General features: G+C 34.7%; 1 protein-coding gene across 1 annotated transcript in view; it reads right to left on the bottom strand.

The window, feature by feature from the left end:
* Window positions 1-21634, bottom strand: part of MOSPD2 (motile sperm domain containing 2) — a 29752-nt gene that overhangs the window by 4936 nt on the left and 3182 nt on the right. Inside the window, exons 3-11 of the mRNA XM_061364473.1 lie at window positions 16391-16546; window positions 15656-15742; window positions 13575-13729; window positions 11010-11070; window positions 9741-9779; window positions 8603-8727; window positions 6555-6725; window positions 3795-3907; window positions 203-299 (exon numbers count right to left, since the gene is read on the bottom strand). Of these exons, the coding sequence (XP_061220457.1) occupies window positions 203-299; window positions 3795-3907; window positions 6555-6725; window positions 8603-8727; window positions 9741-9779; window positions 11010-11070; window positions 13575-13729; window positions 15656-15742; window positions 16391-16546 (1004 nt within the window). The remainder of the gene's footprint in view (window positions 1-202; window positions 300-3794; window positions 3908-6554; window positions 6726-8602; window positions 8728-9740; window positions 9780-11009; window positions 11071-13574; window positions 13730-15655; window positions 15743-16390; window positions 16547-21634) is intronic.

The raw sequence follows: 21634 nt of genomic DNA, 5'->3' as shown, positions 1-21634 counted from the left end.
AAACATTTGTATTACTGATTACCCTCTCCAGGGTGCTACCATAATAGGCACAAATTCAGCCAGATTTCTTTGATCTGCTCCAAACATCACAACAGAATAAAAATTTTAGACTGAAAATTCAGTTTAATAGTATTTTGTCATCCTTACTCAAAACAAGTTACATACTTAGTGAAGTAAATGAGGCCACATATAAAATACTTACCTTAAAAGCCACTACGTTTTTAGTGACATTTGTGAGAACTATCAAACATTTTTTCTCTCCAGTTTCTTTGGATCCAAAATATAACTCTTCTGCTGGGCTAATAAGAAATTTAAGATTTAGTTTCTTCAAATTATCTATACGACATACCATAGAAAAAATATTACCACAGAGGAAAATAAAACACTTTCAACCCTGCAGCTACAGTCACTATAAACAGTTTTTCATCAAGAAAGCTGTGAAAATAAAATGCAGAAATTCTGTAGTGAAGCTCAGGGTTGACTCATGAGCACTAGCAGATCTAGCTGCCTCATCTGATTGCTGCCCTTGATTTCTTCCATCTGGATGAGCTGTGACCGGCAACACCAAGAAATAGCTAACAGATATAAACGATAAATTCAGCCACTGCATCTTAGAGTGGCACGTTAAGGGAAAGCATCATTAATTTTAATTCATGCTAACATTAAAGAGTACAAGGTGTCACAGCCAGAGAGTAATTACCATCTCATACATCTATCCTTGTAAGGGATATAGTGCACACATCAGAGGAGCAGGCAGATAGATGCGAGTGGCAATCATTTCAACCACTAATGCTAAATCCACTTGTACTTACGAGTCAATCTCCACATACTTCTGGTGACACATGCATAAATAAAAGTTATTGCTTGCTTTTAATATTCTTGTGCAATTAGGAGACTCATGCATGAAATCTTTTAAACCACATCAAACTAATACAACTCATTTTGGTATAAGCATTCAAATGAATACTATTAGGCAGAAAGTAGGGCATGCTCATATACTACAAGTTCAGAGGAAACTCAAGTGAAAAACTGTTCCTTTCCATGTCACACTAGACTACACAAAGAACTCCCATACTACACAGTATGAGAACTGCATATTCTTTTGACAGAAAGCTTTGTCAAAAAAGTGTTTTTTTCCCCCTTCTCCCCTTTCTAGAAAGCTAATTTCACATTAGTTTGACCTCCTCCTCAAAAGGCCTCATTTTACAGAACCAATTCTTCTTTTATCTCACTTAAAGTAGTGTATTACCTGAGAAGAAAAAATGGTGATATAGGGCAAGCCTGAAAGCCTATGCTAGAAGCAGAGTCTGGCAGTGACTGTATGGGGAGTTTAAGTGGGGTTGGGGGCGTCTGTGTTTTACAATGCATTAGACAGTCCACAAGATATTTCTTTTCTTCTTGGTGGGGAAGAAAGTGTGCAGAATCAAAAAGCAGAAACTGATGGGTTTAAAAGAGATTAACAGAATAACTGTACCCCCTTCTCTCAGGTTTGATGTGGCTTTTTTTGTTCGGGTTTTTTTTTTTTCTTCATTCCTAAATCCTCAACTTAAGTGACCAACATCAGTAAGGAAATGAAGAACTCTTGTTACAGATACCTTAATACTGTGCCACTGCAGTTGCGTGTTGCAGCAATTGCAAGATGAACAAAAAATGAGGCAGGAAAGCATAGCTAACATCAAAACAAGCTAGAAAAAGAGCTCAGGGAAAGGAACGTTCTTCCAGAGCCTGATCTTTCTTGTTCCACCACTACCTGCGGCTACTGACAAACCAACCAAACGAGTGAGGCTTGGGGCCACTGCTGTATGCCTGATGTTTATGCTGTCAACCAGTTTCATAGCATTGGAGGTGGGTGGGATGTTTAAATTTAAATGAACACTGAAGTTTTTTAATTTGTCTAGAAACCCTACCTACCTTTTCACTTTGATGCGTGTGGAGTAACCATTCCAGTTTGTACTAGAAATTCTTGCCTCAAAATATACCCACAACATGAGCTACTCTTTTGCCAGACAGTGCAAGTAGACTGCTGCTTTTTTTACCTTACCAAATAAATTCATTTATTGAGGAGGAAAGCCAATAAAGACCAGCCTTTTATAGTACAGTATGCAAGGCAAATACAGTTGTGGTCTAAGTTACATAGCCAGCTGATTAGTATGGCTACAAGAAAAAGAAGACCACAAGTACCACACAGTGATAGATCATGAATATTCCTCCAAGGGGTTCTAAGGAGGCCTCACTGCGTCTTCAGCTAGAGTCACAGAAAGGCTTGCTGTTGATTTCATGGTGCCAGAGCTGCTGTGTCTCAGCTTCCTAGTCATGCTCTAGGCTGCTCCCCTCACAGGACAATGCTGCTATCAGCAAGGATACAAGCTAATTATACTGGCAGGGCTTACAGTCTCCAAGAGAGGTGCATGTGACTAGTTACAAATCATCTGGTCAATAAATTTTGGTTCAGTGAACTGAAAAACTGAAGGGAAATAAAAACCAGTTCTAGCTTCTAGAGAGTTAGAGTATTAATAAAGAGCAACAACTGCACATAATTTCAAGAGCTTACTTAAGAAAAAAAAAAAATCAACACACCAAACAGCAAGGAAAATGGACACACCAGTATTTTATTTTCCATGATAGCAAGACTATAAATACTAGCACCTCTAAACTTCACCAAGTTTACTCTTTCATGTAATTTACATGAACTCCAACACTTCCATTTCAATGGTAGAACTTGAAATATACTGAGAGAAAAGAAGGTACAGTTAATGTTGGGGTTTTGGGTGTTTGGGGTTGTTTGTTTTATGCTTGTTTGGGTTTTTTCAGAAGTGGATGGAAGATCAAGAATGCTTTTGGCTTTAAGCATTCTTTTAAAAACCACAATTATGCAGTCTATGTCTTTGTCCTGCCATAGGAGAAACTAAGTCTATACAGAGGAGGTTTTCTGCACAAAGGGGTATAGAGTTTTAGTTTCAAAAATCAGGAAAATTTGTAATTTTTTTATGCTAATGAGCATGTCATTATTAAAATTCATTCCCAAACTAAGTCAGTACAGCACTTGCAAAATTAGCTAAGGAATTACCTATAAATTAGATATTTTCTTCATTCACCTAATAGAAAACTGGAAGTGAAAATGAAAATTAACACCTAAATCAATCTCTAAAAAAGCATTTTACTCTGAAAGGCAGTGAAAAGAAAAAGTGAAATCGTTTAATTGCCCCCTCACCCCCAGTTTAATGATAAAAGGCAGATAAACTTCAAGATGTAAGCACCTTGGATGATAAAATCTTCTGAACAGATATGTCATTTATACAGAGCACTTTCCAGGCAAGATAAATTGGACCCTTTCATTAAGTTCAATTGGTGTAAACTACTAGCATATACAATAAAAGAATTCAACAGAGATTTAACAGTGAAAGCTGTCTTAGAAAACACAGCGTTTTTTGTTAAGCCAATGCAATCAATGTCAAACCACTGCTCTCATTACGGCTAAGCACAAGTTTAACTAAATCCAACAACAATTTCTCAATATAAATGAAACCATGAAATGTTTCTACGATTGTATGAAATGTACACCTACTAAGCATGCCAACGACAACACCAAAAGACTCACTAAAAGCATGTAAACCCCCAAAAATTCTTTGAGCTTTGTAAAAATAATTAAAATAATTCTTAACTCTTTGAGGGATGTTTGCAACTTGTCTTCCTCTAATAGCCTGAAAAAAAAGCTTATTTTTAAAAAACAACTAGTTCAGTACTCTAAGTGTCCAAGGTACATTAAAAAAAAAAAAAAGGAAAATTATTATTACCTGATATGCAATAAAGATCCTTTAAAAGTAGTTAATGCTTTCTTTACATTTTTTGGTTTGATCTCTGTTTTGTCAGTTTCCTCTGATTTGGAAATTTGTTCTACAGAATTCATCTGAGTAAAAATGACAGTTATAATGATTAACTAGAAACTTCGGTTATACAGGTTACAATATCATGCAGGTATTTCAGAGAACATAAGGAGGTTTATCTCAACAATTTATATACTGCAGGCCAAGCTTAATATGTATTCATTCCCTGAAGCTGCTTGAAGTCTGCTGAATAAAATGATTTGCTATATAAGTTACATAATGTATTAAACACGTGTGAAACAAAACTACAATTTTGTTTTTCCATGTATTTTACTGATGTTCATGTTGGTTATTTTTGAGAACTACACACACGTTAAATTACTAGTACCTCAAATATTTAAGATTACAAAGCACTGATGTTATCCCACTGCGAAACGTTTCAATTAAAGCAAACATGCCTGTACAATCACTGCAACACTGAACAGAAACCACAATAACAATTACAGACTTTATTGCACTGCAAAATTCCTAAACATATCTTCATAGCTTTTAGATGGAATTCTGAAGTATTGAAGAACTTGTAAGAAATAATCCTGATTGAACTGGTGAGTCCAAAATTGCAGATATTTGCATTCTGAGATTTTTCCTCCATTACACTAAGAAAATAGATGTCAGCAGGCCTGGACATCTTATTATTTAAAAAAAAATTAAAGAAGTCTGGTATCACGTGCAAACAGGGCCAGGAAGGAAGAAATACAGGAGACTGAAAAAAATAGTGACATCATAACTCAAATGAGCTAGCTGAACAGTTTGCTTAGCTTTGGTTTTATTGCGCTTAAAATACAAAGAGGAGACATGAAGAGAATTCCATTTATGTAAATTAGAAGTATGGGAATGAAAGGAACACAAAATTTTACAGAAAATAGATTTTATAAAAAGAAACCACCCAGCAATTTTATTTCCTTTTTATATATATCTAATGATAGTAAAAAGTTAGTTTGTAAATACACTGCACTAGTTATGTGTTGGGTTTCATTCTATATCAAAATTACCAGAAAAAATATTCCTATAGCTGCCAACACATTAAAGTTGGAGGCATTACAGGTCAGGCACTTATTAACGAAGTTTATCACTCATGGTTCCCTCTACTCTGTGGAAAGAAATAGGCCCTTCTGTGGGATACGGGGAAGCACACATATGTATGTGCATGCGCACATACACATATCTATTTATATAGATATATATCTATAAATATATCTAAAATAGATTAATTCTTAGCGATGACAAGAATCTCCATATAAAGACTGGTAGTGCAGTAAATAATGAAGACGATATATCACAGATCACTTTAAATCTGCTAGTTTGGAAGCTGGCCTTATTAGACAGTATTTGAATATTTATAATCAGACACAGTGAAGTAAAAAATAATTAACTTAGAAATAAGAAGTGCCAACCATTCAGAGACAAGGGAGTACCTTCTGAAAAACAATTTTAAAATAGTAAAAAAAGAAATCAACCAACAAATAACATAGGGCCTTAAGTATGCCTTATGATAACTACATGATATAAGCATAAATGTCAATCTTAGTTCACTGAAAAGATGATTAGCAGTTTGATTACACTGTATAAAAAAAGAAAATACCATGAACTAAATCAGATGGGTTTTTTAAATTTTGACTCTTAAAAATAATTACACAGAAAGCTGAAGTCAGCCAAGCAAATTAAAATACATACTGAGGTTAATAAGCACCAAAGCCAACTTACACACTGAAAAGGGATTTTCCACACTTCTGTATCTGAGAATCAGAGCTTGGAAGATGTGCTACAATGAAAACAAGCTACTGAGTCTAATGGTCAGGAAGTTGCCATGGTTATGCCATGCTTCCTTTTTATCCTAAGGTCAGTGAAATTATCTTATTTTGGATTGCTGGCCAAGTTGCAAAGAACAACTGGACTAAAAGTGAGCTCTGCGTTTCAAAGTATTCTACTCCATTAAACAGAAGTTTTGCAGTGCATATTCCAAAATTAATTATGGCTTAAAAGTAGTGTATTTCAGATTTTTCCTACTATTTTCAAGAGTGATATCCTCAGTGACTATCATTACATAGTCCTAAATAACACTTCATATGGACTTGTGTAAAATAATGCCTTTATATTTCTGGACAAACACCACTGCAGGAAGATTATGCTGTAAAACAGAACTGATGGATTGGGGACACAATTTCCCCTGGGACTAAGTGAAAACTTTTATATGCTGAGGTTTTATCAATAATTTAAGAGATCAGATTAATAACCAGTAGAGTATAAATATTTAAACTGTTAATATTTTCTCACGTACATACTGACTTCAACTTCTAAGAAAGCTAGATGTATTTTAAGATTTACCACTAGATAACCCAAAATTAAAAATAAATCTATTAGACAAACTTCGAAAACAAATCACAGAAAACTTTTACATTTTACCGAACAATTCACTGTATACTAAATACTTGGTATACATTTTGCTCAGTCAGAAGCATGAAACTGATCTTAAAAGAAAACAAGCAAGGTTGAAACTGCAAAGAATAATCTTCAGTTTTAATGGGTTCTTTCATCAAGCTGAAGAGCAGAAAAAAAGAAGAAAAACATTCAACACACGAAGGCCAGACAAGGAACAAAATTTATGACTCCTGTCCCCCTTTGTAACCTAACTATTTAACTAGGCTTGCCTCAGCCTTCAGAGTTAGATACCTTTTTCTGATTAAGGTTTTGTGTTTCATTCAGCTCCCCAGTCTCCTTGGTGTCCGCATCTATCTCTTCTTTACTTTCATGTTCATCTTCACTAGTAATAGGCCCATTTTCACATAAAGGAGTTTGAAAATCATCATCAACCAATGGAGGATAACTGTACTTGAAAGAATCCTAAAACATAAGGAGATTTTTAAAGGACCAGTTATTTGGGAGGATGAGAAGTACCTTCTCTAGTATTTTTTAAATGAAAATACTATAAATTATTTTTTTCCTCACATGACTCGTATGTTACATTTATCCATTCCAAGTTGGACGCTTGTGTAGAAAGGTGACACTACCATTACTTTTTATTTTTTCATCATTAACAGACAAATAAATAGTCACCCAATGAAGCCACTAAATTTTAACTACTGTTATTTATAGTCACAGCACAACTGCAGAATCTGGTCTTATCAAGGATCAGCATTCAGTCATAATACTCAAGTTTCTTTTTAGCTGTAGGAAACATGGTTTAAATATGACAGCTATTTCTAAAGAAGGTTCCAAGAGTGATAAAAACTTTCTTTGTACTGTAATTTTGTAATAACCACAAGGAAAAAAAAAAGTTCCCAAGCTATGCTAACCAGCAAGGAGTTAAAAAATAAGTGTTTCAAGAGAGGTCTCCACAAGCATGTTTTTCTCAAAACAAAGACTAACGATGTTAGGAAAAATGGAAAAACCTTAGATGGGAAAGTTATTAACGCTCTTAGAACTGACAGGTAACATGGAGCCAACGTGGTCAACAATCACTAACTGGAAATGAGACCAAAGCAGGATAAAGAATAACTCTAAAGACTATACTCAGCCAAACACTTCAGGACGATATTTAGCAATGCCACAAGTTCTTTCTTTAAAGATGTAATTACCTATGAGGCAAGCTTGTCTTAAAAAGCAGACAGGAAATACTCAGCTCTAAGAAGGAAGAAAAGAAACTTCCCCTCTGTTGCAACAGGAGTGCAATACTGTGGGAGCTAGTCCCAGAATCACTACTATACCCCATTCAAATCCTTACTGAAGCCACATCGGACATCATCAGCCCTTCCTCCTGAAGTTCAGCCATTTCAGCTTTCTTTAACGTAAGAAAGTTCTTATGTGAGGCTGGGGAGTCTGGGCAGCAATTTTCCATGGAGAAAGAGGGTATCTTTTCTTCAAGAGTCTCATGCAAAAGCACTTTTTAAAGGCTGCTATTTTCAGTAGTAACTCGGGTACTTATGATAACTTAGTCCTTTATGTTCCCCCGAAAAGTTTCATATTCTGGCTACCCTGGGTTTATATAAAAATGAATGTGGCCTCTCCTATTATTGCTATTCTATTCTGATGCTCCCTATAATTCTATTAAATTATGAAGGTTATGTGAAGTGATTTTACCAGCTCTGTGAAAAGTTAAACCTCATGTACAAGATGCTTGTGCTGTTTTGCTATTTAGATTGCACTGGAATGGGATTCAGGTTCGCTTAGTGGGATACTGGATTGTGGCATAGTCTTTGCAGCAATATTATACCCTTTTAAAAAGAATCTTCTACAGCCATGTCTTAAAATGCAGCCCTAGAGACAGCAAAGAGAAAATAATACCAATATAATTATCTTTAATGAATAGCACCTTTGGAGCAGGATCAAAACTGAGGGCCACAAAGTCTATTTTCTGTCCACAGAAAGTATTTTATTAAGCAACACAATCTCAAATTCATCAGGTGGGAGGAAAAAGAAAAAAATAGGAGGAAGAATGACAGTTAAAATGGATATTTTTTTTTTAAAGGTCTAAAAAGCTACATGGTTTCCAGTGACTTAGAAGTGGGTAAGTGATTCAGAAGTTATTTCTGTACTTAACACTTCCAGATACAAAATTGTCATTAATCTACTTTATATTAATATGATTTACAAATTATCATTGGCAGAACAACTTCAAGAAACTTCACATCCATGAAGTGCCAGCTCTCAACCCCACATATGTAATTTATATAGGTGTCTCAGTCTATCACAAAAGGACCATGAAATGTTAATATACTTACAGTTCCACCCATGTGAGGTGGCAGATACTCTCCGCTAATGTATTCCTGTACATCACTCTTGTTTGTGAACTTTAACATGCTTATTGCATCTGGGCCAAGCCAACCCTTCACAATTTTAAAAGCAGCTTTAAAACAAACAAAAAGGAACACATAAGTTGTCCAGAAGGTTTTGGTTTTGTTTTTTCTTTTCCCAGTGCACTACTAGACCTTACTGAACACAAGTGAGCTACAGCCCATAAGATACGGCAGAACCTGCTGTGAAACTGTTACAATAGGGAAACACAGTGCAAGGAAAAGAGTATTATTTACAGAGAAAATATTTTACTGACATATTTTTCCATAGATGAATGCAGTTAGATCACAGGCCCTCACAGAAAGAATATCTGAGTTAGTAACTTGTCTTGGAATTTAGCCCAAAAAGTACTGAGGGAGCAAAACCAATTATATTTCCAAATCTGAGGGACAAGAGGTTGAGAACAATATGCATGCACTCTTCTTTGTGGAGATGTTTTGCTGCTTTAAAGGACAACTGTTTATGTCTACAGAGGATTTTCAAACACCACAGTTATTTCAGTGATGGTAAAACGTGAATATACAGCACTTAAATATGTATTCATATAGTAAAAACACAGGAATAACATGTTTCTCATATACATTATAATTAAAGATAGTTATTGAAGTATACACATAAAAACGTATGTACCAGTATCTGTACCCTGCTTCAGGCATCTATCTTAGATTGTGTATTCTACTTTTTGGCTGGTTACAAGCATCCATCTTTTGTTGATGACAGTATTCCTAGATTATGAACAGACCTAGCTTTGAAAAGAAACAGTTTGAAACCTTCAAAGAATAGACTAAATATCAAGATTTCCCTAGCTTTAAAGATAACAGGTTGAATACAGACTCCATTTGAAGTATGATGCAAAATACGATGCTAGAAGGAAAAAGAAGTATGCAACCCACTAAGTGAAAAATTTAAAGGTAGTGTTTAACAATTCTCATCATTTGGTGGTATCTACACAGAGCAGAAAAGTGCTTCCTAACTATGCAGTAGCATAAAAAGAATAAAAAAAATAAAAAAAATCATCAGCATCTAAAAAATAAACCCCCAAAACCACAAAATCAAACAACTCACCATTCATTATCCATGGCATTTCAAAGATAACTATCTTTGCTGAAAGGACAAAAAGAGGAAACAGACTTGAATGCCAAGTGTTATATATTTTTCCATTTAAGAGAAAGCATAGCAATAATGGTCATGGAAAAAGTGAATACTCATTTTCAGAAACTTCCATGTTTACCTCCCAGTAGAAGCAAATTTGTATAACTGTATAAATCTATTTCTATTATTATATAAAAAAAACTCCTTCCAAAGAAATGGAAGGAATAAAATTCTAAATTATAAACAGCTTATACACTTCCCCAGGATACTACTTCTCTGACATACTGTTACTTAATCTTCTCAAATAAGGTAGAGAGGAGTAGGACTCAGCCTGCCCTTGAAAAGCAACTACTGAATGGAAAAGGAAGTTTGACTCATATATTCAGCACCCCTTCTTCCTAAACAAATAGCAAGTGTCTTTGTAAATCTACATTTTTTCTAAGCTGTCTTTGTTTTAGCGTAAGTCTGAAAAATCCTTTGACTCTTAAGTGTCCCAAAATTTCTCCTGAATGTCAAAAAACCATGATGTTGCACTTGCCTTTAAATTTGGTATCTGATAAAAGTTTTGAACTTTGATCAGCAAGGTGAAATGTAACATTCAGACTTCAAGCAGCTGGTATACAGGTTTTCAAAATTTACAGACACATTTTCACCTAAAATTTATGACTCATTTCAGAAGAGCTAGCAAAAGCTATTTGGTGTTTGCCTATCCACTAAAAAAAATAAAAAAAAAAAGGAAAAGAAATAGCAGGCAAGCATGCAAGTTTTTCCAAGAACACACACAAACTTGCCCAATTTCCTGTGAAGAGTAAATAATTGCTCCTAAAATTTTCTATAGCTATTCATTCTTTGTCCCCTGAAGACTAGGATACAAAGGACACAAACTGTTATGCAAGTTTGTAAAGCTTCTAACCAAGTAATAAGTAGCAAATGAAAAAACAGGCCAAATGAGTTCCATTAGATTTTTTAATCCATAAAAACATGTTTTAGACTATTATTTCATGAAAAGCCAGTCGATTTTTCATGATTATAAGTTTATTTACAATACAAAGTTGTGCTGACTCATGAGCACAAAAATACTCTGAATCTGTAACTTCCATGTATTTTATGTAGTTACCACATAAAGCACATGCAAAAAGATGACACCCCCCCGACTTAGTTTTCCCACCATCATCTGTGATATTATGAAATGCTATTATTACACAAGTCTCCAGTGCTTAAGAGCTAATACACGTTACTTACTGAGAAAGTTTGGGTAATAATCTGTAAAACAGTTGACAATAAACCGAACAAAATCCAAGTCCTAAAATAAATGCAGACAGTGAATGCAATGTAAATCAGAACATGAAAAATGCAGGCTTAGTTAAGCTAAGGCATTTACTGAATAGCATAAAATACTTATCTCATAATCTATATTCAAATTGTATACATACTACAAACATCATCCTAACTCAATGCAATGCTTTTCACTTCATTAAAACGCTGCAGGATTGTGGTCAAACTTAGCTTTATCATCTAAGACCGAAGTTAACAGACTTATTCTCAGTGGATTAAATTAGGTATCTAAAGTACTGCAATAGTATCAGTGGGATTTAAGCTGTACAGGAAAGATAAAGGAAAAATAAACCATTAGCACTAGAGAAGCCTAACAGATTATCTCAAAGCCTTACAAGGGAGAGCATTAAACATTTCCCTTCAATAACTTATCTTACATATTGTTCAATATACTACTGCATTAGTTTGTGGTATGCAGAAAAACTGTGGCCAGAGGCAGCTCTCAAAAGAGCTGCTTGTATACCACCCATTTTCAGGGTGCTTCCAACCAATGAGCAGCAGCACTGAAAGAGTATAGCCAAGTCTCCATTGCAAAATCCAGGTATAATAGAACTGACTACACGATAAAGGGCAAAAAAAGGAATTTTGTGAAACAGATATAAAGAGATGCTTTACCACAATAAGGTACTTTGGTTAGGTGGGAAGCCTGCCATGAGTACTCATAGCCAGTGCTTCTAACAGGAGTGACCACTACTGTAACTTTAAGAAACAGTACAAAATATATTGCTGACAGAGGATCCAAAGCCTGTCATAACAATAAAAAAATGCTATGGCAAACAGGCTCCTAAAGTGATATAAACAGGCTATTACAACATCTGCAGACAGAGAGGGGAAAAAAAAAACCCAACCAAACACAACACCCTGTATAAAAGGATTACCCACAACCTGAAAGCTGCATTAGTAGCTTCAGTAACTGAAAACTAGCTGAAAGCTTATCTTTAGAGATAGAAGGTAGCCTTAATACAAGTATTTATCTCAACTGGCTGCTGCTTTTACTAAATACAGTATCTTTCATTTAACAGCATAAACACAGTAATAGATTCCCAAGAATTGATTACAATCTCCTGTGCATTAAAAAGAATGCTGCTCTTTATTCCACTGCCTACCCAAAAGCAGCACTATCAGATTTTAGGAGGCTGGTTCCATTACTGTGATCAAGGTCTGGAATTAGAAGTACAGATTTCAGCAGACCATTCAATAACTGCATCTATTTTAGTTACTTGAACTGTGCAACAAGTCATGAGCTATTAGAATTACCTGGCTGCAGACCAGTGATAAAAGATGACATAGATGTCTATAGAGATCTATGGAACAAATCCAAGTTCTTTTAGGATAAAGTTTTTCAACTCTGTACATGGGTACAAACAGCCATTAAAAATATATTTCTGTTCTGTAAGACATGTTCTAACTACACAGCAACACTGTACAATGGGACACTTATGGACAGCACTTGCTGTCTCAGTGTTATCTCTGGGAGTCACAAAGACATTAGAAAAAGTTGCTTCAAGATAAGCCCCATAAAACCCAAATCAAGCTGCTTTTTCACATCAAGGAAACTATTAAAATCCTCTATTCTTGTTATATAAAAACATAGCTCCTGTATCATCTTTAGGATTCTGGGTAGTACAGATAAGAGCACCAATCCTGCCTTGCAAAACTGAATTAAACCGTATTTATTTGTTAAAATACCTTCTCAAAAGCTTGTGGCCCTGTATTGCATAGCTGCAAGGTCGTAATGCAACATTAATCTTGTCTGAAAAAGGTAGAAAGGAAGGTTTTTTCCTTATATTTAAATGCATTCCCACTACGCTACAAAGAAGGAACAACAAAGAAGTTTTAGCCATTGCTGTAAAAATGGCAGGATAGCATGACAAGAAATTTTTCAAGATTCTGTGGAAGTAAGACTACCTTTTTTTAAATCTCTGGACAATCTGGGAGGTTTTTAGTTGTTAGATTAAATGTATAAATATGTCATGATACGAAAGATCTTCATCTTGCAGTCTAAACCAGCTTAGATTCTTCTTCTTAAAAGTGAGTGCTAAAAATGTACTTCTCTAGTGAACTCAGTTGAAGAAAATGACAGAAATCTATCGATTTTCACCTATCTAATTAAAATTACGCAAATGTCACCTCCCGCACTGTTCCCCCAACTTACAACATGTTCACATAGGGTGCAAGCAAAAGCAAATACTGAGTGTCCTCAAATGCTACAAAATTTCAGATGTCACATAAAACCAGATAATTAAATGGTCTGTGAAAGTTTTAGTGAAAATGAAAAGATACTCAACTACTGGTTTTCCAAAGTAAGCACATTCCATGGGGAGGAGTTTGGGGGAAATTTTAACATACCACTGATGTAAGCAACTGTTATGATATTTAGATGTCAAGGACTGCACAGGGACTTGTATTTTTCTAGAGACACAGGTTACATAATTCAGAAAGCAATCAGAAAAGTACAATAAAAATACTTACTATGTGACTGATACCAGTTTCGGACATATCAAATACCACTGTTAAGGGCTTTCCATGATCTCTCTTGGCATAATGTTCTAACCAAAAAGCTACCAGTTTCTTTTTCTCAAGCTGCTGTTTAGGATCTTTTATATGATGCTTCACTCTGAACCAAACTTGTGAGAAGAAAAACACATAAAAATTGGAAAAAAACAAAACAAAACAAAACAAAAAAACCAATAACAGAATAGATCCGTATTAACAGAAAACACTATGCAAATAACTATACAAGATGCACTGAAATTTATTAACTCCTCTGAGTTTGCAGTCCACACTTCTACTGACTTTATGGCCACTGAACAGCCAGAGAAGCAACTGCATTTTCCCCACGTTTTCCTTGCTCACACTTTAATAACACAAATCTTTAAAAATTGAAAATACAAACAATTACAGCACAAACAGTAGAATAGAAAAATACCTTTCATGTCTATAAAGGATACTTTTTTCTGGATTATAATTTCATTATTTCAAATTAAATCACGTAGTCCTAATATTATGTTCTGCATGTATTCTAAGTATTGTTGTGGTTGTGAAATCACACAGCATATTAAGTAGATACTGTAAGTTCAGAATTTCAAAACAATTTTAAACACAGGGCTCTTGCGAAAGTAACCAACAGTTCTTGAAAAACTTATTTATACTTTGAAATGTCTGTTTTACATAGCAGAATGACAATGGAGAATGCAGACTCAAACGTTAACAAACAAGGAGCTCTTCACTACGACACAATCTGAATTTGCACATCAAGTCAGATATTCTGACTCAAGTAACATTCACAGAACAAACATTTCAGGTATGGAAAATTGAGAAATTAGTTATGTTGCTGTGAAAATAAAATCAGAAATTATATAGCCAGCTTTCACATTCTTGTCATGAAATGATGGCATAATTTTCTCAGTCCAAGCACTGATGCAAGGAACTAACGTTTTTCCTACTTCTCTTCCCTCCCTATCTCACCAATTGGAATGACCCAGTATAATCACATGCAGATTTCTAAGCGCTATAAAAAAAAGGTATCACTACCACTTATCCTTGAACACCTTGGAAGACAAAAAGAAAACCATGAAGCATTAACAGAGCACCAATTTTTCATACAGCACTGATAACTTATAATGATAAGAAAAGGGGCAGTTTGACAAAACACAGTTATAGAATAAAAGCTGCATTTTCCCGATTTTTTTTTTTAATAGAAAATTGTATTGGTGTTTAAAACACAGTCATTCCTGTAGAAAACTGGACTGTTAGTGTATTTCTGGACGTACACACTAGCCCATGGAAGCCAAGGAAAAGCAGAATTTCAGGTTTAAATTTTTGGTCTTTTTCAAGGTTCAAGATCACTGCTTGGAAAGCCTCATGAGACATTTGCTTAAAACGCCTCTTTTGCCTCACAGGATTTAAGCTTAATTAAAAGTAAATATGTAACATATTTTCTATGAATTAATCTACTGTCATAATATTGACCATCTATTATATATTATTAAATAAAAATTTGGGAGCATTTCAGGCAATATTTACTGGTTCCCTGTAAATCTAATTCTTTAATTACTAGAAATTAATCATATAACTTGAGACTTCAACAATCCTGAGCTGTCCATGCTGTTACTGAACATTCCAAGGACACCAGAAAAAAATGGAAAAAAAAAAGAAAAGAAAAAAAAAAACAAAGCCACTGCAAAAACGTGGGCTGCTAGAAAAGCAATGACAATGTACTGTAATGAACACTTATACTAGTCACATACTCACCACAGTAGGTACAGAAACAATGTAAAGGAAAGGTAAAGGTTGCATTATAATTAGGACAGAGTTTTATAATTTCTGAAAACTCCTAATGAAGTTCCCTCATTCCACTTCTGTGATCCAAAGACATACTAAAAATTACCATTCTCATTTTTACAAAAAAATTCTCATTTCCAGTAAAAACCAGTTGCCAATTTGTACCTTCTTCTGGTTTTAAAACATTTGTTTTTCAGAATAGATGGTAATCTGCTGGAAACAAAAAATTATGATCACTGACTGAAAATACTATATTTTGTGTAACTTACATAATTTATAGCCCTCTTTATCATATCCATGCAGAAAGAGAGAACCATTTTCAAGTAACCATTTTGGAATGACAGATTCTGTCAAGTCTGCAAAACCAAAAGAAATATTATCTCAGTAACCATATTAGTAATCATATTGTAACTTAACAGATGTCACTAAAAATGCAGACGTCTATCAACAAAACACAAAAATGTCTTTATAACCCACTTTCCCAGGCCTTTACTAAACTAATACAAATACTGAACTCTCTTGAAATCTTTACTATCTTCTTCCTCTCATGCTGTAGAGTAGGATCTATTTAAGAAGAAGCAAGAATGAAAAAACCTGAGATACTAGAAAAATACTGCAAATGTATGTTTTTGCTCATATCTGAAGCCCCTCTTGCTCTAATCTTTAATTCAGATTGTGAAGTCCTGTATATAGAGCTCACCTACACATAACAATATAAAACTTAGACCTATTCTACTTAGGGTGACAGACCACTGCTGCTACAACAGAACCCTGGTTTCTGTGAGGGGTTTATTGTTATTTGCCTTTTTTTTTTTTTTTTAAGGACTCCATTCAGTGCTGATAAACATAAAAAGCAATAGTTCTAATTCCCACCCTCCAACACACCCACCCTGTGGTGCTTACAGAACTTTGAAAGGCACATTATGAAACTACATACAGAAATCAGTTGTCGCTCATTAGAAAAGCAACGTACACCATCAAAATCGTTATTTAGCATAGCTTACCATTAACTGTATATTCCTTCCTCCACTGAAAGCTTTCATCAATCATCTTTAATGTATCATCCACAACATCATGACGCCAAATCAGATAATTTTCAATCCATTTATCATCTTGCTGAAGTCTTTCCACATCTCTAGAATCATATTTATCTGATTTATCTACAAATAAATCAATTATTGTAAGAAGATAGCATTTTGCTATGAAAACATTAAAAGATTTGTCAAGTTTTAATATAAGTATGTGGTATGTACACAGATCCTTGTGCAGTCTCAAACTTAAGCAAAGCACAGCACAAGAAATTGATTAAAAATGTCTGTCTACTGTGGTGACATCTAGGAACACTACAAGATTATTCTCACTAGAAAAATATTTTCTGCAATTCTTCTTAAAAAAACCCAAGAAGGTGTGTGAAAGTATAAATTTTCAAAAAAAAAAAACAAAAAAAAAACAAAAAAACAACACCCAGGTTTCTATAATTAACATAAAATTAGTATACAGTCTAAGAATGTGTACTGATGAATGTATATTGTATACACTAAGCATCATTAGTTCAAGCTTGACTTCTCAAACTTATAGGCATCAGAAAGCCAGACAACAGATGTTAAAACGACTATTTTTGATCACACACTATACAACACTGCATTAAACAAAACTGTTTTCTTTAACAAGACTACACATTCTACACTTGTTAGAAATGGTTACCTTATGAACACAAATTACATGCGATGCTAGAGCAGTATAAAACCCTCAAGGTTCAAATTCTTTTTGTATCAGGTTAGCAGCAGGGTAATAGGTTAACATGGTTTAGGAAGTACTTCGGATGAAATAGTGCTGCTGCTGCTTTATTTTCTTCTTCTTAACTATTTTTCAAACATAAAAGTTTGTAAAATCAAATGCCTAACTGGTCCTATTTTTTATTGTAGATATCCTTAAACAAAAGCTCAATTTTTAGATCAGTGTTCCTCTCTGCCAGAGAAATTTGCGTAATTGGAATGTAAATCAAGTAAGAGCCCATAATAGAAACAGACTTCTGAAAGCAATAGACACTGGTACAAATCTCTTTGCTAGCTACTAAAAACCACATAAGCTCTTAAACTATTCACTTAAAATCCTTTGCTATTAGCATTGAAAAAGTTAAGACTGGTCATTAATAAGAGATGTTAATTTTAACATACTGGAAAGACTGTTCCTCTGTCAACAGTAATAAATTGAAAATAGCTACTTTCAGGACCTCAAAACCTAACTATTTAGAATCACAACCGAACACTTGTAGGGATGTGAATTTCAGACTTTGTAACTCTGAGAAAGATGTTAAGAAAAGGACACCATTGCCTTTTATTACTATTTTTAGTTTTACTGCAAAGGTATGACCTATTTTACTTATCTTTCTATTTATACTGTCTCCTGGCACAAACTAGCTAATATAAACATAAGAACACACCCAGTTTAAATGTATCCATCCACTAGGAGTTACTACAGTTGCACTTCCCCAGTGCATCTCTTCCCATCCAATTGCTTCTCATATACATTATCTACTCGATTCCTTCTCTAATTTCTCCTTCCCTGGATCCCATTCTACTACCTTACCCTGTACCTTAGCCAAGCCTACAGTAAAATCCCACTTTCCCTAATTTTAGAGTCCTACTTTCTCCTCTCTGCCCCAAAACCTCAAATCCACTAAAACCTCTATTTCAGTTCCTTCTCATAACTTCTGTATGAGAAATGTCTGCTGCACCAGACAGATCATTCCCTGTTAATGGGACATCATGTCCCTGTTTAATGGGACAAAGCCCATTAAGGTGCACGCTCGGCATAAGACTGAAATGCTGTTTAACTTTTCTGTGGCTCTAAGTCAACCACACATAGAACAAGTTGCAAAGATTTTGGGCATTAAATTTTGTAAAGTCTCAATTGCTCATTTGAAATTTGATTATCCCCCTTTGAAATTTCATTTACTATCCCCCCCCCCCCCCCAGTGATTTACTATTTGGACACTTCTGCCTGAGAAATACTAACAATACCTAGTTTCAAGTTGGAATCATAAAAAAATGAAATTGGAGAGGATTTCTGCAGGCCATATCAGTTCCAACTCCTGCCCACAGCAAGGCTAACTGCCAAATTCAAACAGGTTGCTAAGTGCCTTTTTCAGTCAAGTTTTGAAAACACAAAAGGGCAAAGGGAGTCTACAGCCTCCCCTCATGTAACATGCATTCCAACCCAAATCCTCTTAAAAGATTTTGTCATATACAAGTAACTAACTGGCACATTCACAGTCAATTAAAGGAAGAGAAGCACTTGCTTCTCTTAGCCATGGTGTACTAGCTGTTCTATACTATATATTATTCAATATGGTATATTGACTATTAAAGCCACATATTGCTACCCATAGCCACAGAAACTAGGGCTTTGCAAGAATAAAGATTTACTTTAACATCAGTATTGTATAACTCCAGTGCCTGAGTTACCTTACTCCAACTTGGTTTAATAGTATCTAACACACTCTAGCTAAGTAAGAGTGACTGCTGTTAATCTATCAGCCAAGTATTTTTCTGAGATTAGTTCCATGCATACCCTATTTCTATTAGGGCTTTGGGTTCTGTGTAATTAAAAAGCCATGCACCAACAGGTAAAAACTAAGAGGATAATATTTCTGGACATTTTCTTTGCTCCCAGTATCTCTTTGAGCAGAACTGTCAAAATGATATAACAGTAGACTTCATATCAAACAATAATTTAAAAACATTCATACATCATTCCGTGGAATGTGTCTCAGAACACACGTACCTGGGCCCCTAACAAATGTTCCCAAACTCTTAACATAGATAATATTAAAAAATAATAGAAATATAACTTTGTGAATATTTGAAGGAAATGAGAGTGAAAGCTGAACAGAGAAAGCGTTTTATCCAAACTTTCAGCATCAATGAAAAGTAAGCTGCATCCACACACATGAACAGCTGAAAGAAAATTAAATATTGTTCCTTTATTCAGCAACTAAATTCTCAAAAAGATGACACACATAATCTAAATTTACATATATACTGCAACACACACTAAGCCAAGAGTAACTAGTCAAAATCTGCCTCCTAAAAGAAAGGTTTTATCTCACGTATAAAGCAGTGACATGAAATTGCTGGAGTCCTACCAATAATCCAGTCATTGAAAATACGTTAATTCAGAGAAGGAATTCCTCTTCAAAACTGTGCATTTCCCATCATTCTGTAGGCATCTGGAAACTTCTGTTCAAACTGAAAATTTGAGTGAGCAAGAAGATTGACCAGATCTCAGTCAGATTTTAGAGGTTTAAAAGTTCATAGTTTCATTTAACCTTAATTTAAAAACAGCTACTTAAAGTTACTTTTGTTTCCTCATTAAACATTTGAGGTCAAGGGTGAAGACTGGGAAAAGACAAAGTTCTGTTTGAATGCAGCTTCTTCGTATTGCCTGCCTTCTTTCTTGCTTAAGTGAGAAGTTCAGTTCTTTCTATGACCACATTCTCCTGTTTCAATAGTTGTCTTCAAGCTGAGAAACTTACAGTGGAACTCTACAACTTAATTACTATCTTCCAACATAAAGTATCCTGTATAACACAAGGCAACAGCTCTGAAAATAACTACAGAATCATGCAGAACTAAATGAAAACAAATTTTACTGCCACAGCTTCACAAGAAGAATTAATTAAATTATTTGACACACAAGTTGTAACATCCTGTCTCTTCACATTTGTTTTAAGTGACATCTACATTACGAGGCGACCAATGCTGCACAGCTGTGCTTTCTTCTGGCACTCATGCTTTAGGACACCTAATAGAAATTTGAGAATATTCAACCAGAATAGAAGAAAGACTGCAAGACTGAAAAGCAGACAGCACATCTAAATCCTACACTAAATTAATCCAGAGAAGTTCAGAAATCACAACCTGTAGGAATGACTCCTCCCTTCAGAAAAACTCTTATCTAGAAAAGAAATGTTATAGAACAGGTCATACACAAAGCTGAGAAGGGACAGCAACTCCATAGCTTTGAATAGAGAAGAAAAACCCTAAACCACTTAATTGTACAAAAAATTAGAGAAAAAGCAAATTAACAAAGAATGTCAAGTGTTTCCATTACACAAAGCCTCTCAATTTAACTACCGCCTTAAGTTATTTCAACCAGCAAGTCCTGGGTCTGAAACAGTCATAATTATTCCTCTGACCTTGGCTAGAGAAGAGAAACCCATTTTAATTGGCTGCATATGCTTAATATGTTAAGCTAAGTACTATAGCCATTCAGGTATGTGCCTCCAAGTGTTAGATGAGGAAATTAAGAAAGCAATTTAGAGGTCAGTAGCCATACACAGACAGGGATGAAGAAAACATACGTATTTCCCTCAATAAAGAGTTATTTCAACAAAATCAAGCAGCAATAAAGAAATAACTCCCTCCACAAAATGTGATAAATTTAAACTTTTAGCAAGACTGAACACTCTCACTGACACTAAAGACTAATTTTATTAGAGAGCTCAAGCATATCACATAGCTTTCTACAAAAGTACGGGGTTTATTCTATCCATGTTTCCTATTTTATCCTTCAAGTATTTCTTATCCTGAAAGCCAGGAACTGGGGAAAACAGATTTTTCAGAGCATAAATAGACATAACGAGGTATCAAAAACATGTCAGTGTACCATATACAAAAGTCATATCACTACGCTTTCTCAGGATACCCTATGTCTAAAACTTTATTTGCAACCAGCCAATATGATTAACAAAGCACATTTTGCTATCAGCTTAAAGGAAGTCATGATGAAATTTAATCTTTTAAATTGCATTTTGAAACCTCTCTTGCAAAATCTTCTTCTTTTCAATTAAGCTTTGCCTACAAGAGAAAGGAAAAGGATACAAATGGCGAGAGGCCGGGAATATATAGGCAATACAAAATGGCAAATATGAAAATGGATGTATAGAAAAGACTTCCTGAATGGAAAAATCTACCAAGATTTGATTCTAAATAATTTCCACCATAGCACTAAAATGTAAAGCCATAAGCCAGAAATAAAAGCTAATTTTAGAAATCCTCTAAGGAATGAAAATGCATTAAAAGACAAGACTGTTTGCTAGAAAACAGTACCAGTCAGTACCAGAAAATAATCCTTTTGTTTTCATTGTTCCTGTCACCACCCAAATCATTTACATCACCAACTCTCACAAGGAATCCAAATAGACAAAACAGAAATTAGGCCCCCAAACTGCAAAGATAAAATGC

Source organism: Neopsephotus bourkii, unplaced genomic scaffold (assembly GCF_033783945.1).
Source record: "Neopsephotus bourkii isolate Nb327-2 ecotype Australia unplaced genomic scaffold, CSIRO-AGI_Nbou_v1 NB_1234, whole genome shotgun sequence".
NCBI classification, from domain to species: domain Eukaryota; kingdom Metazoa; phylum Chordata; class Aves; order Psittaciformes; family Psittacidae; genus Neopsephotus; species Neopsephotus bourkii.
The sequence above is the reverse complement of the archived record's forward strand: the minus strand, read 5'-3'. Positions and strand labels throughout refer to the sequence as shown.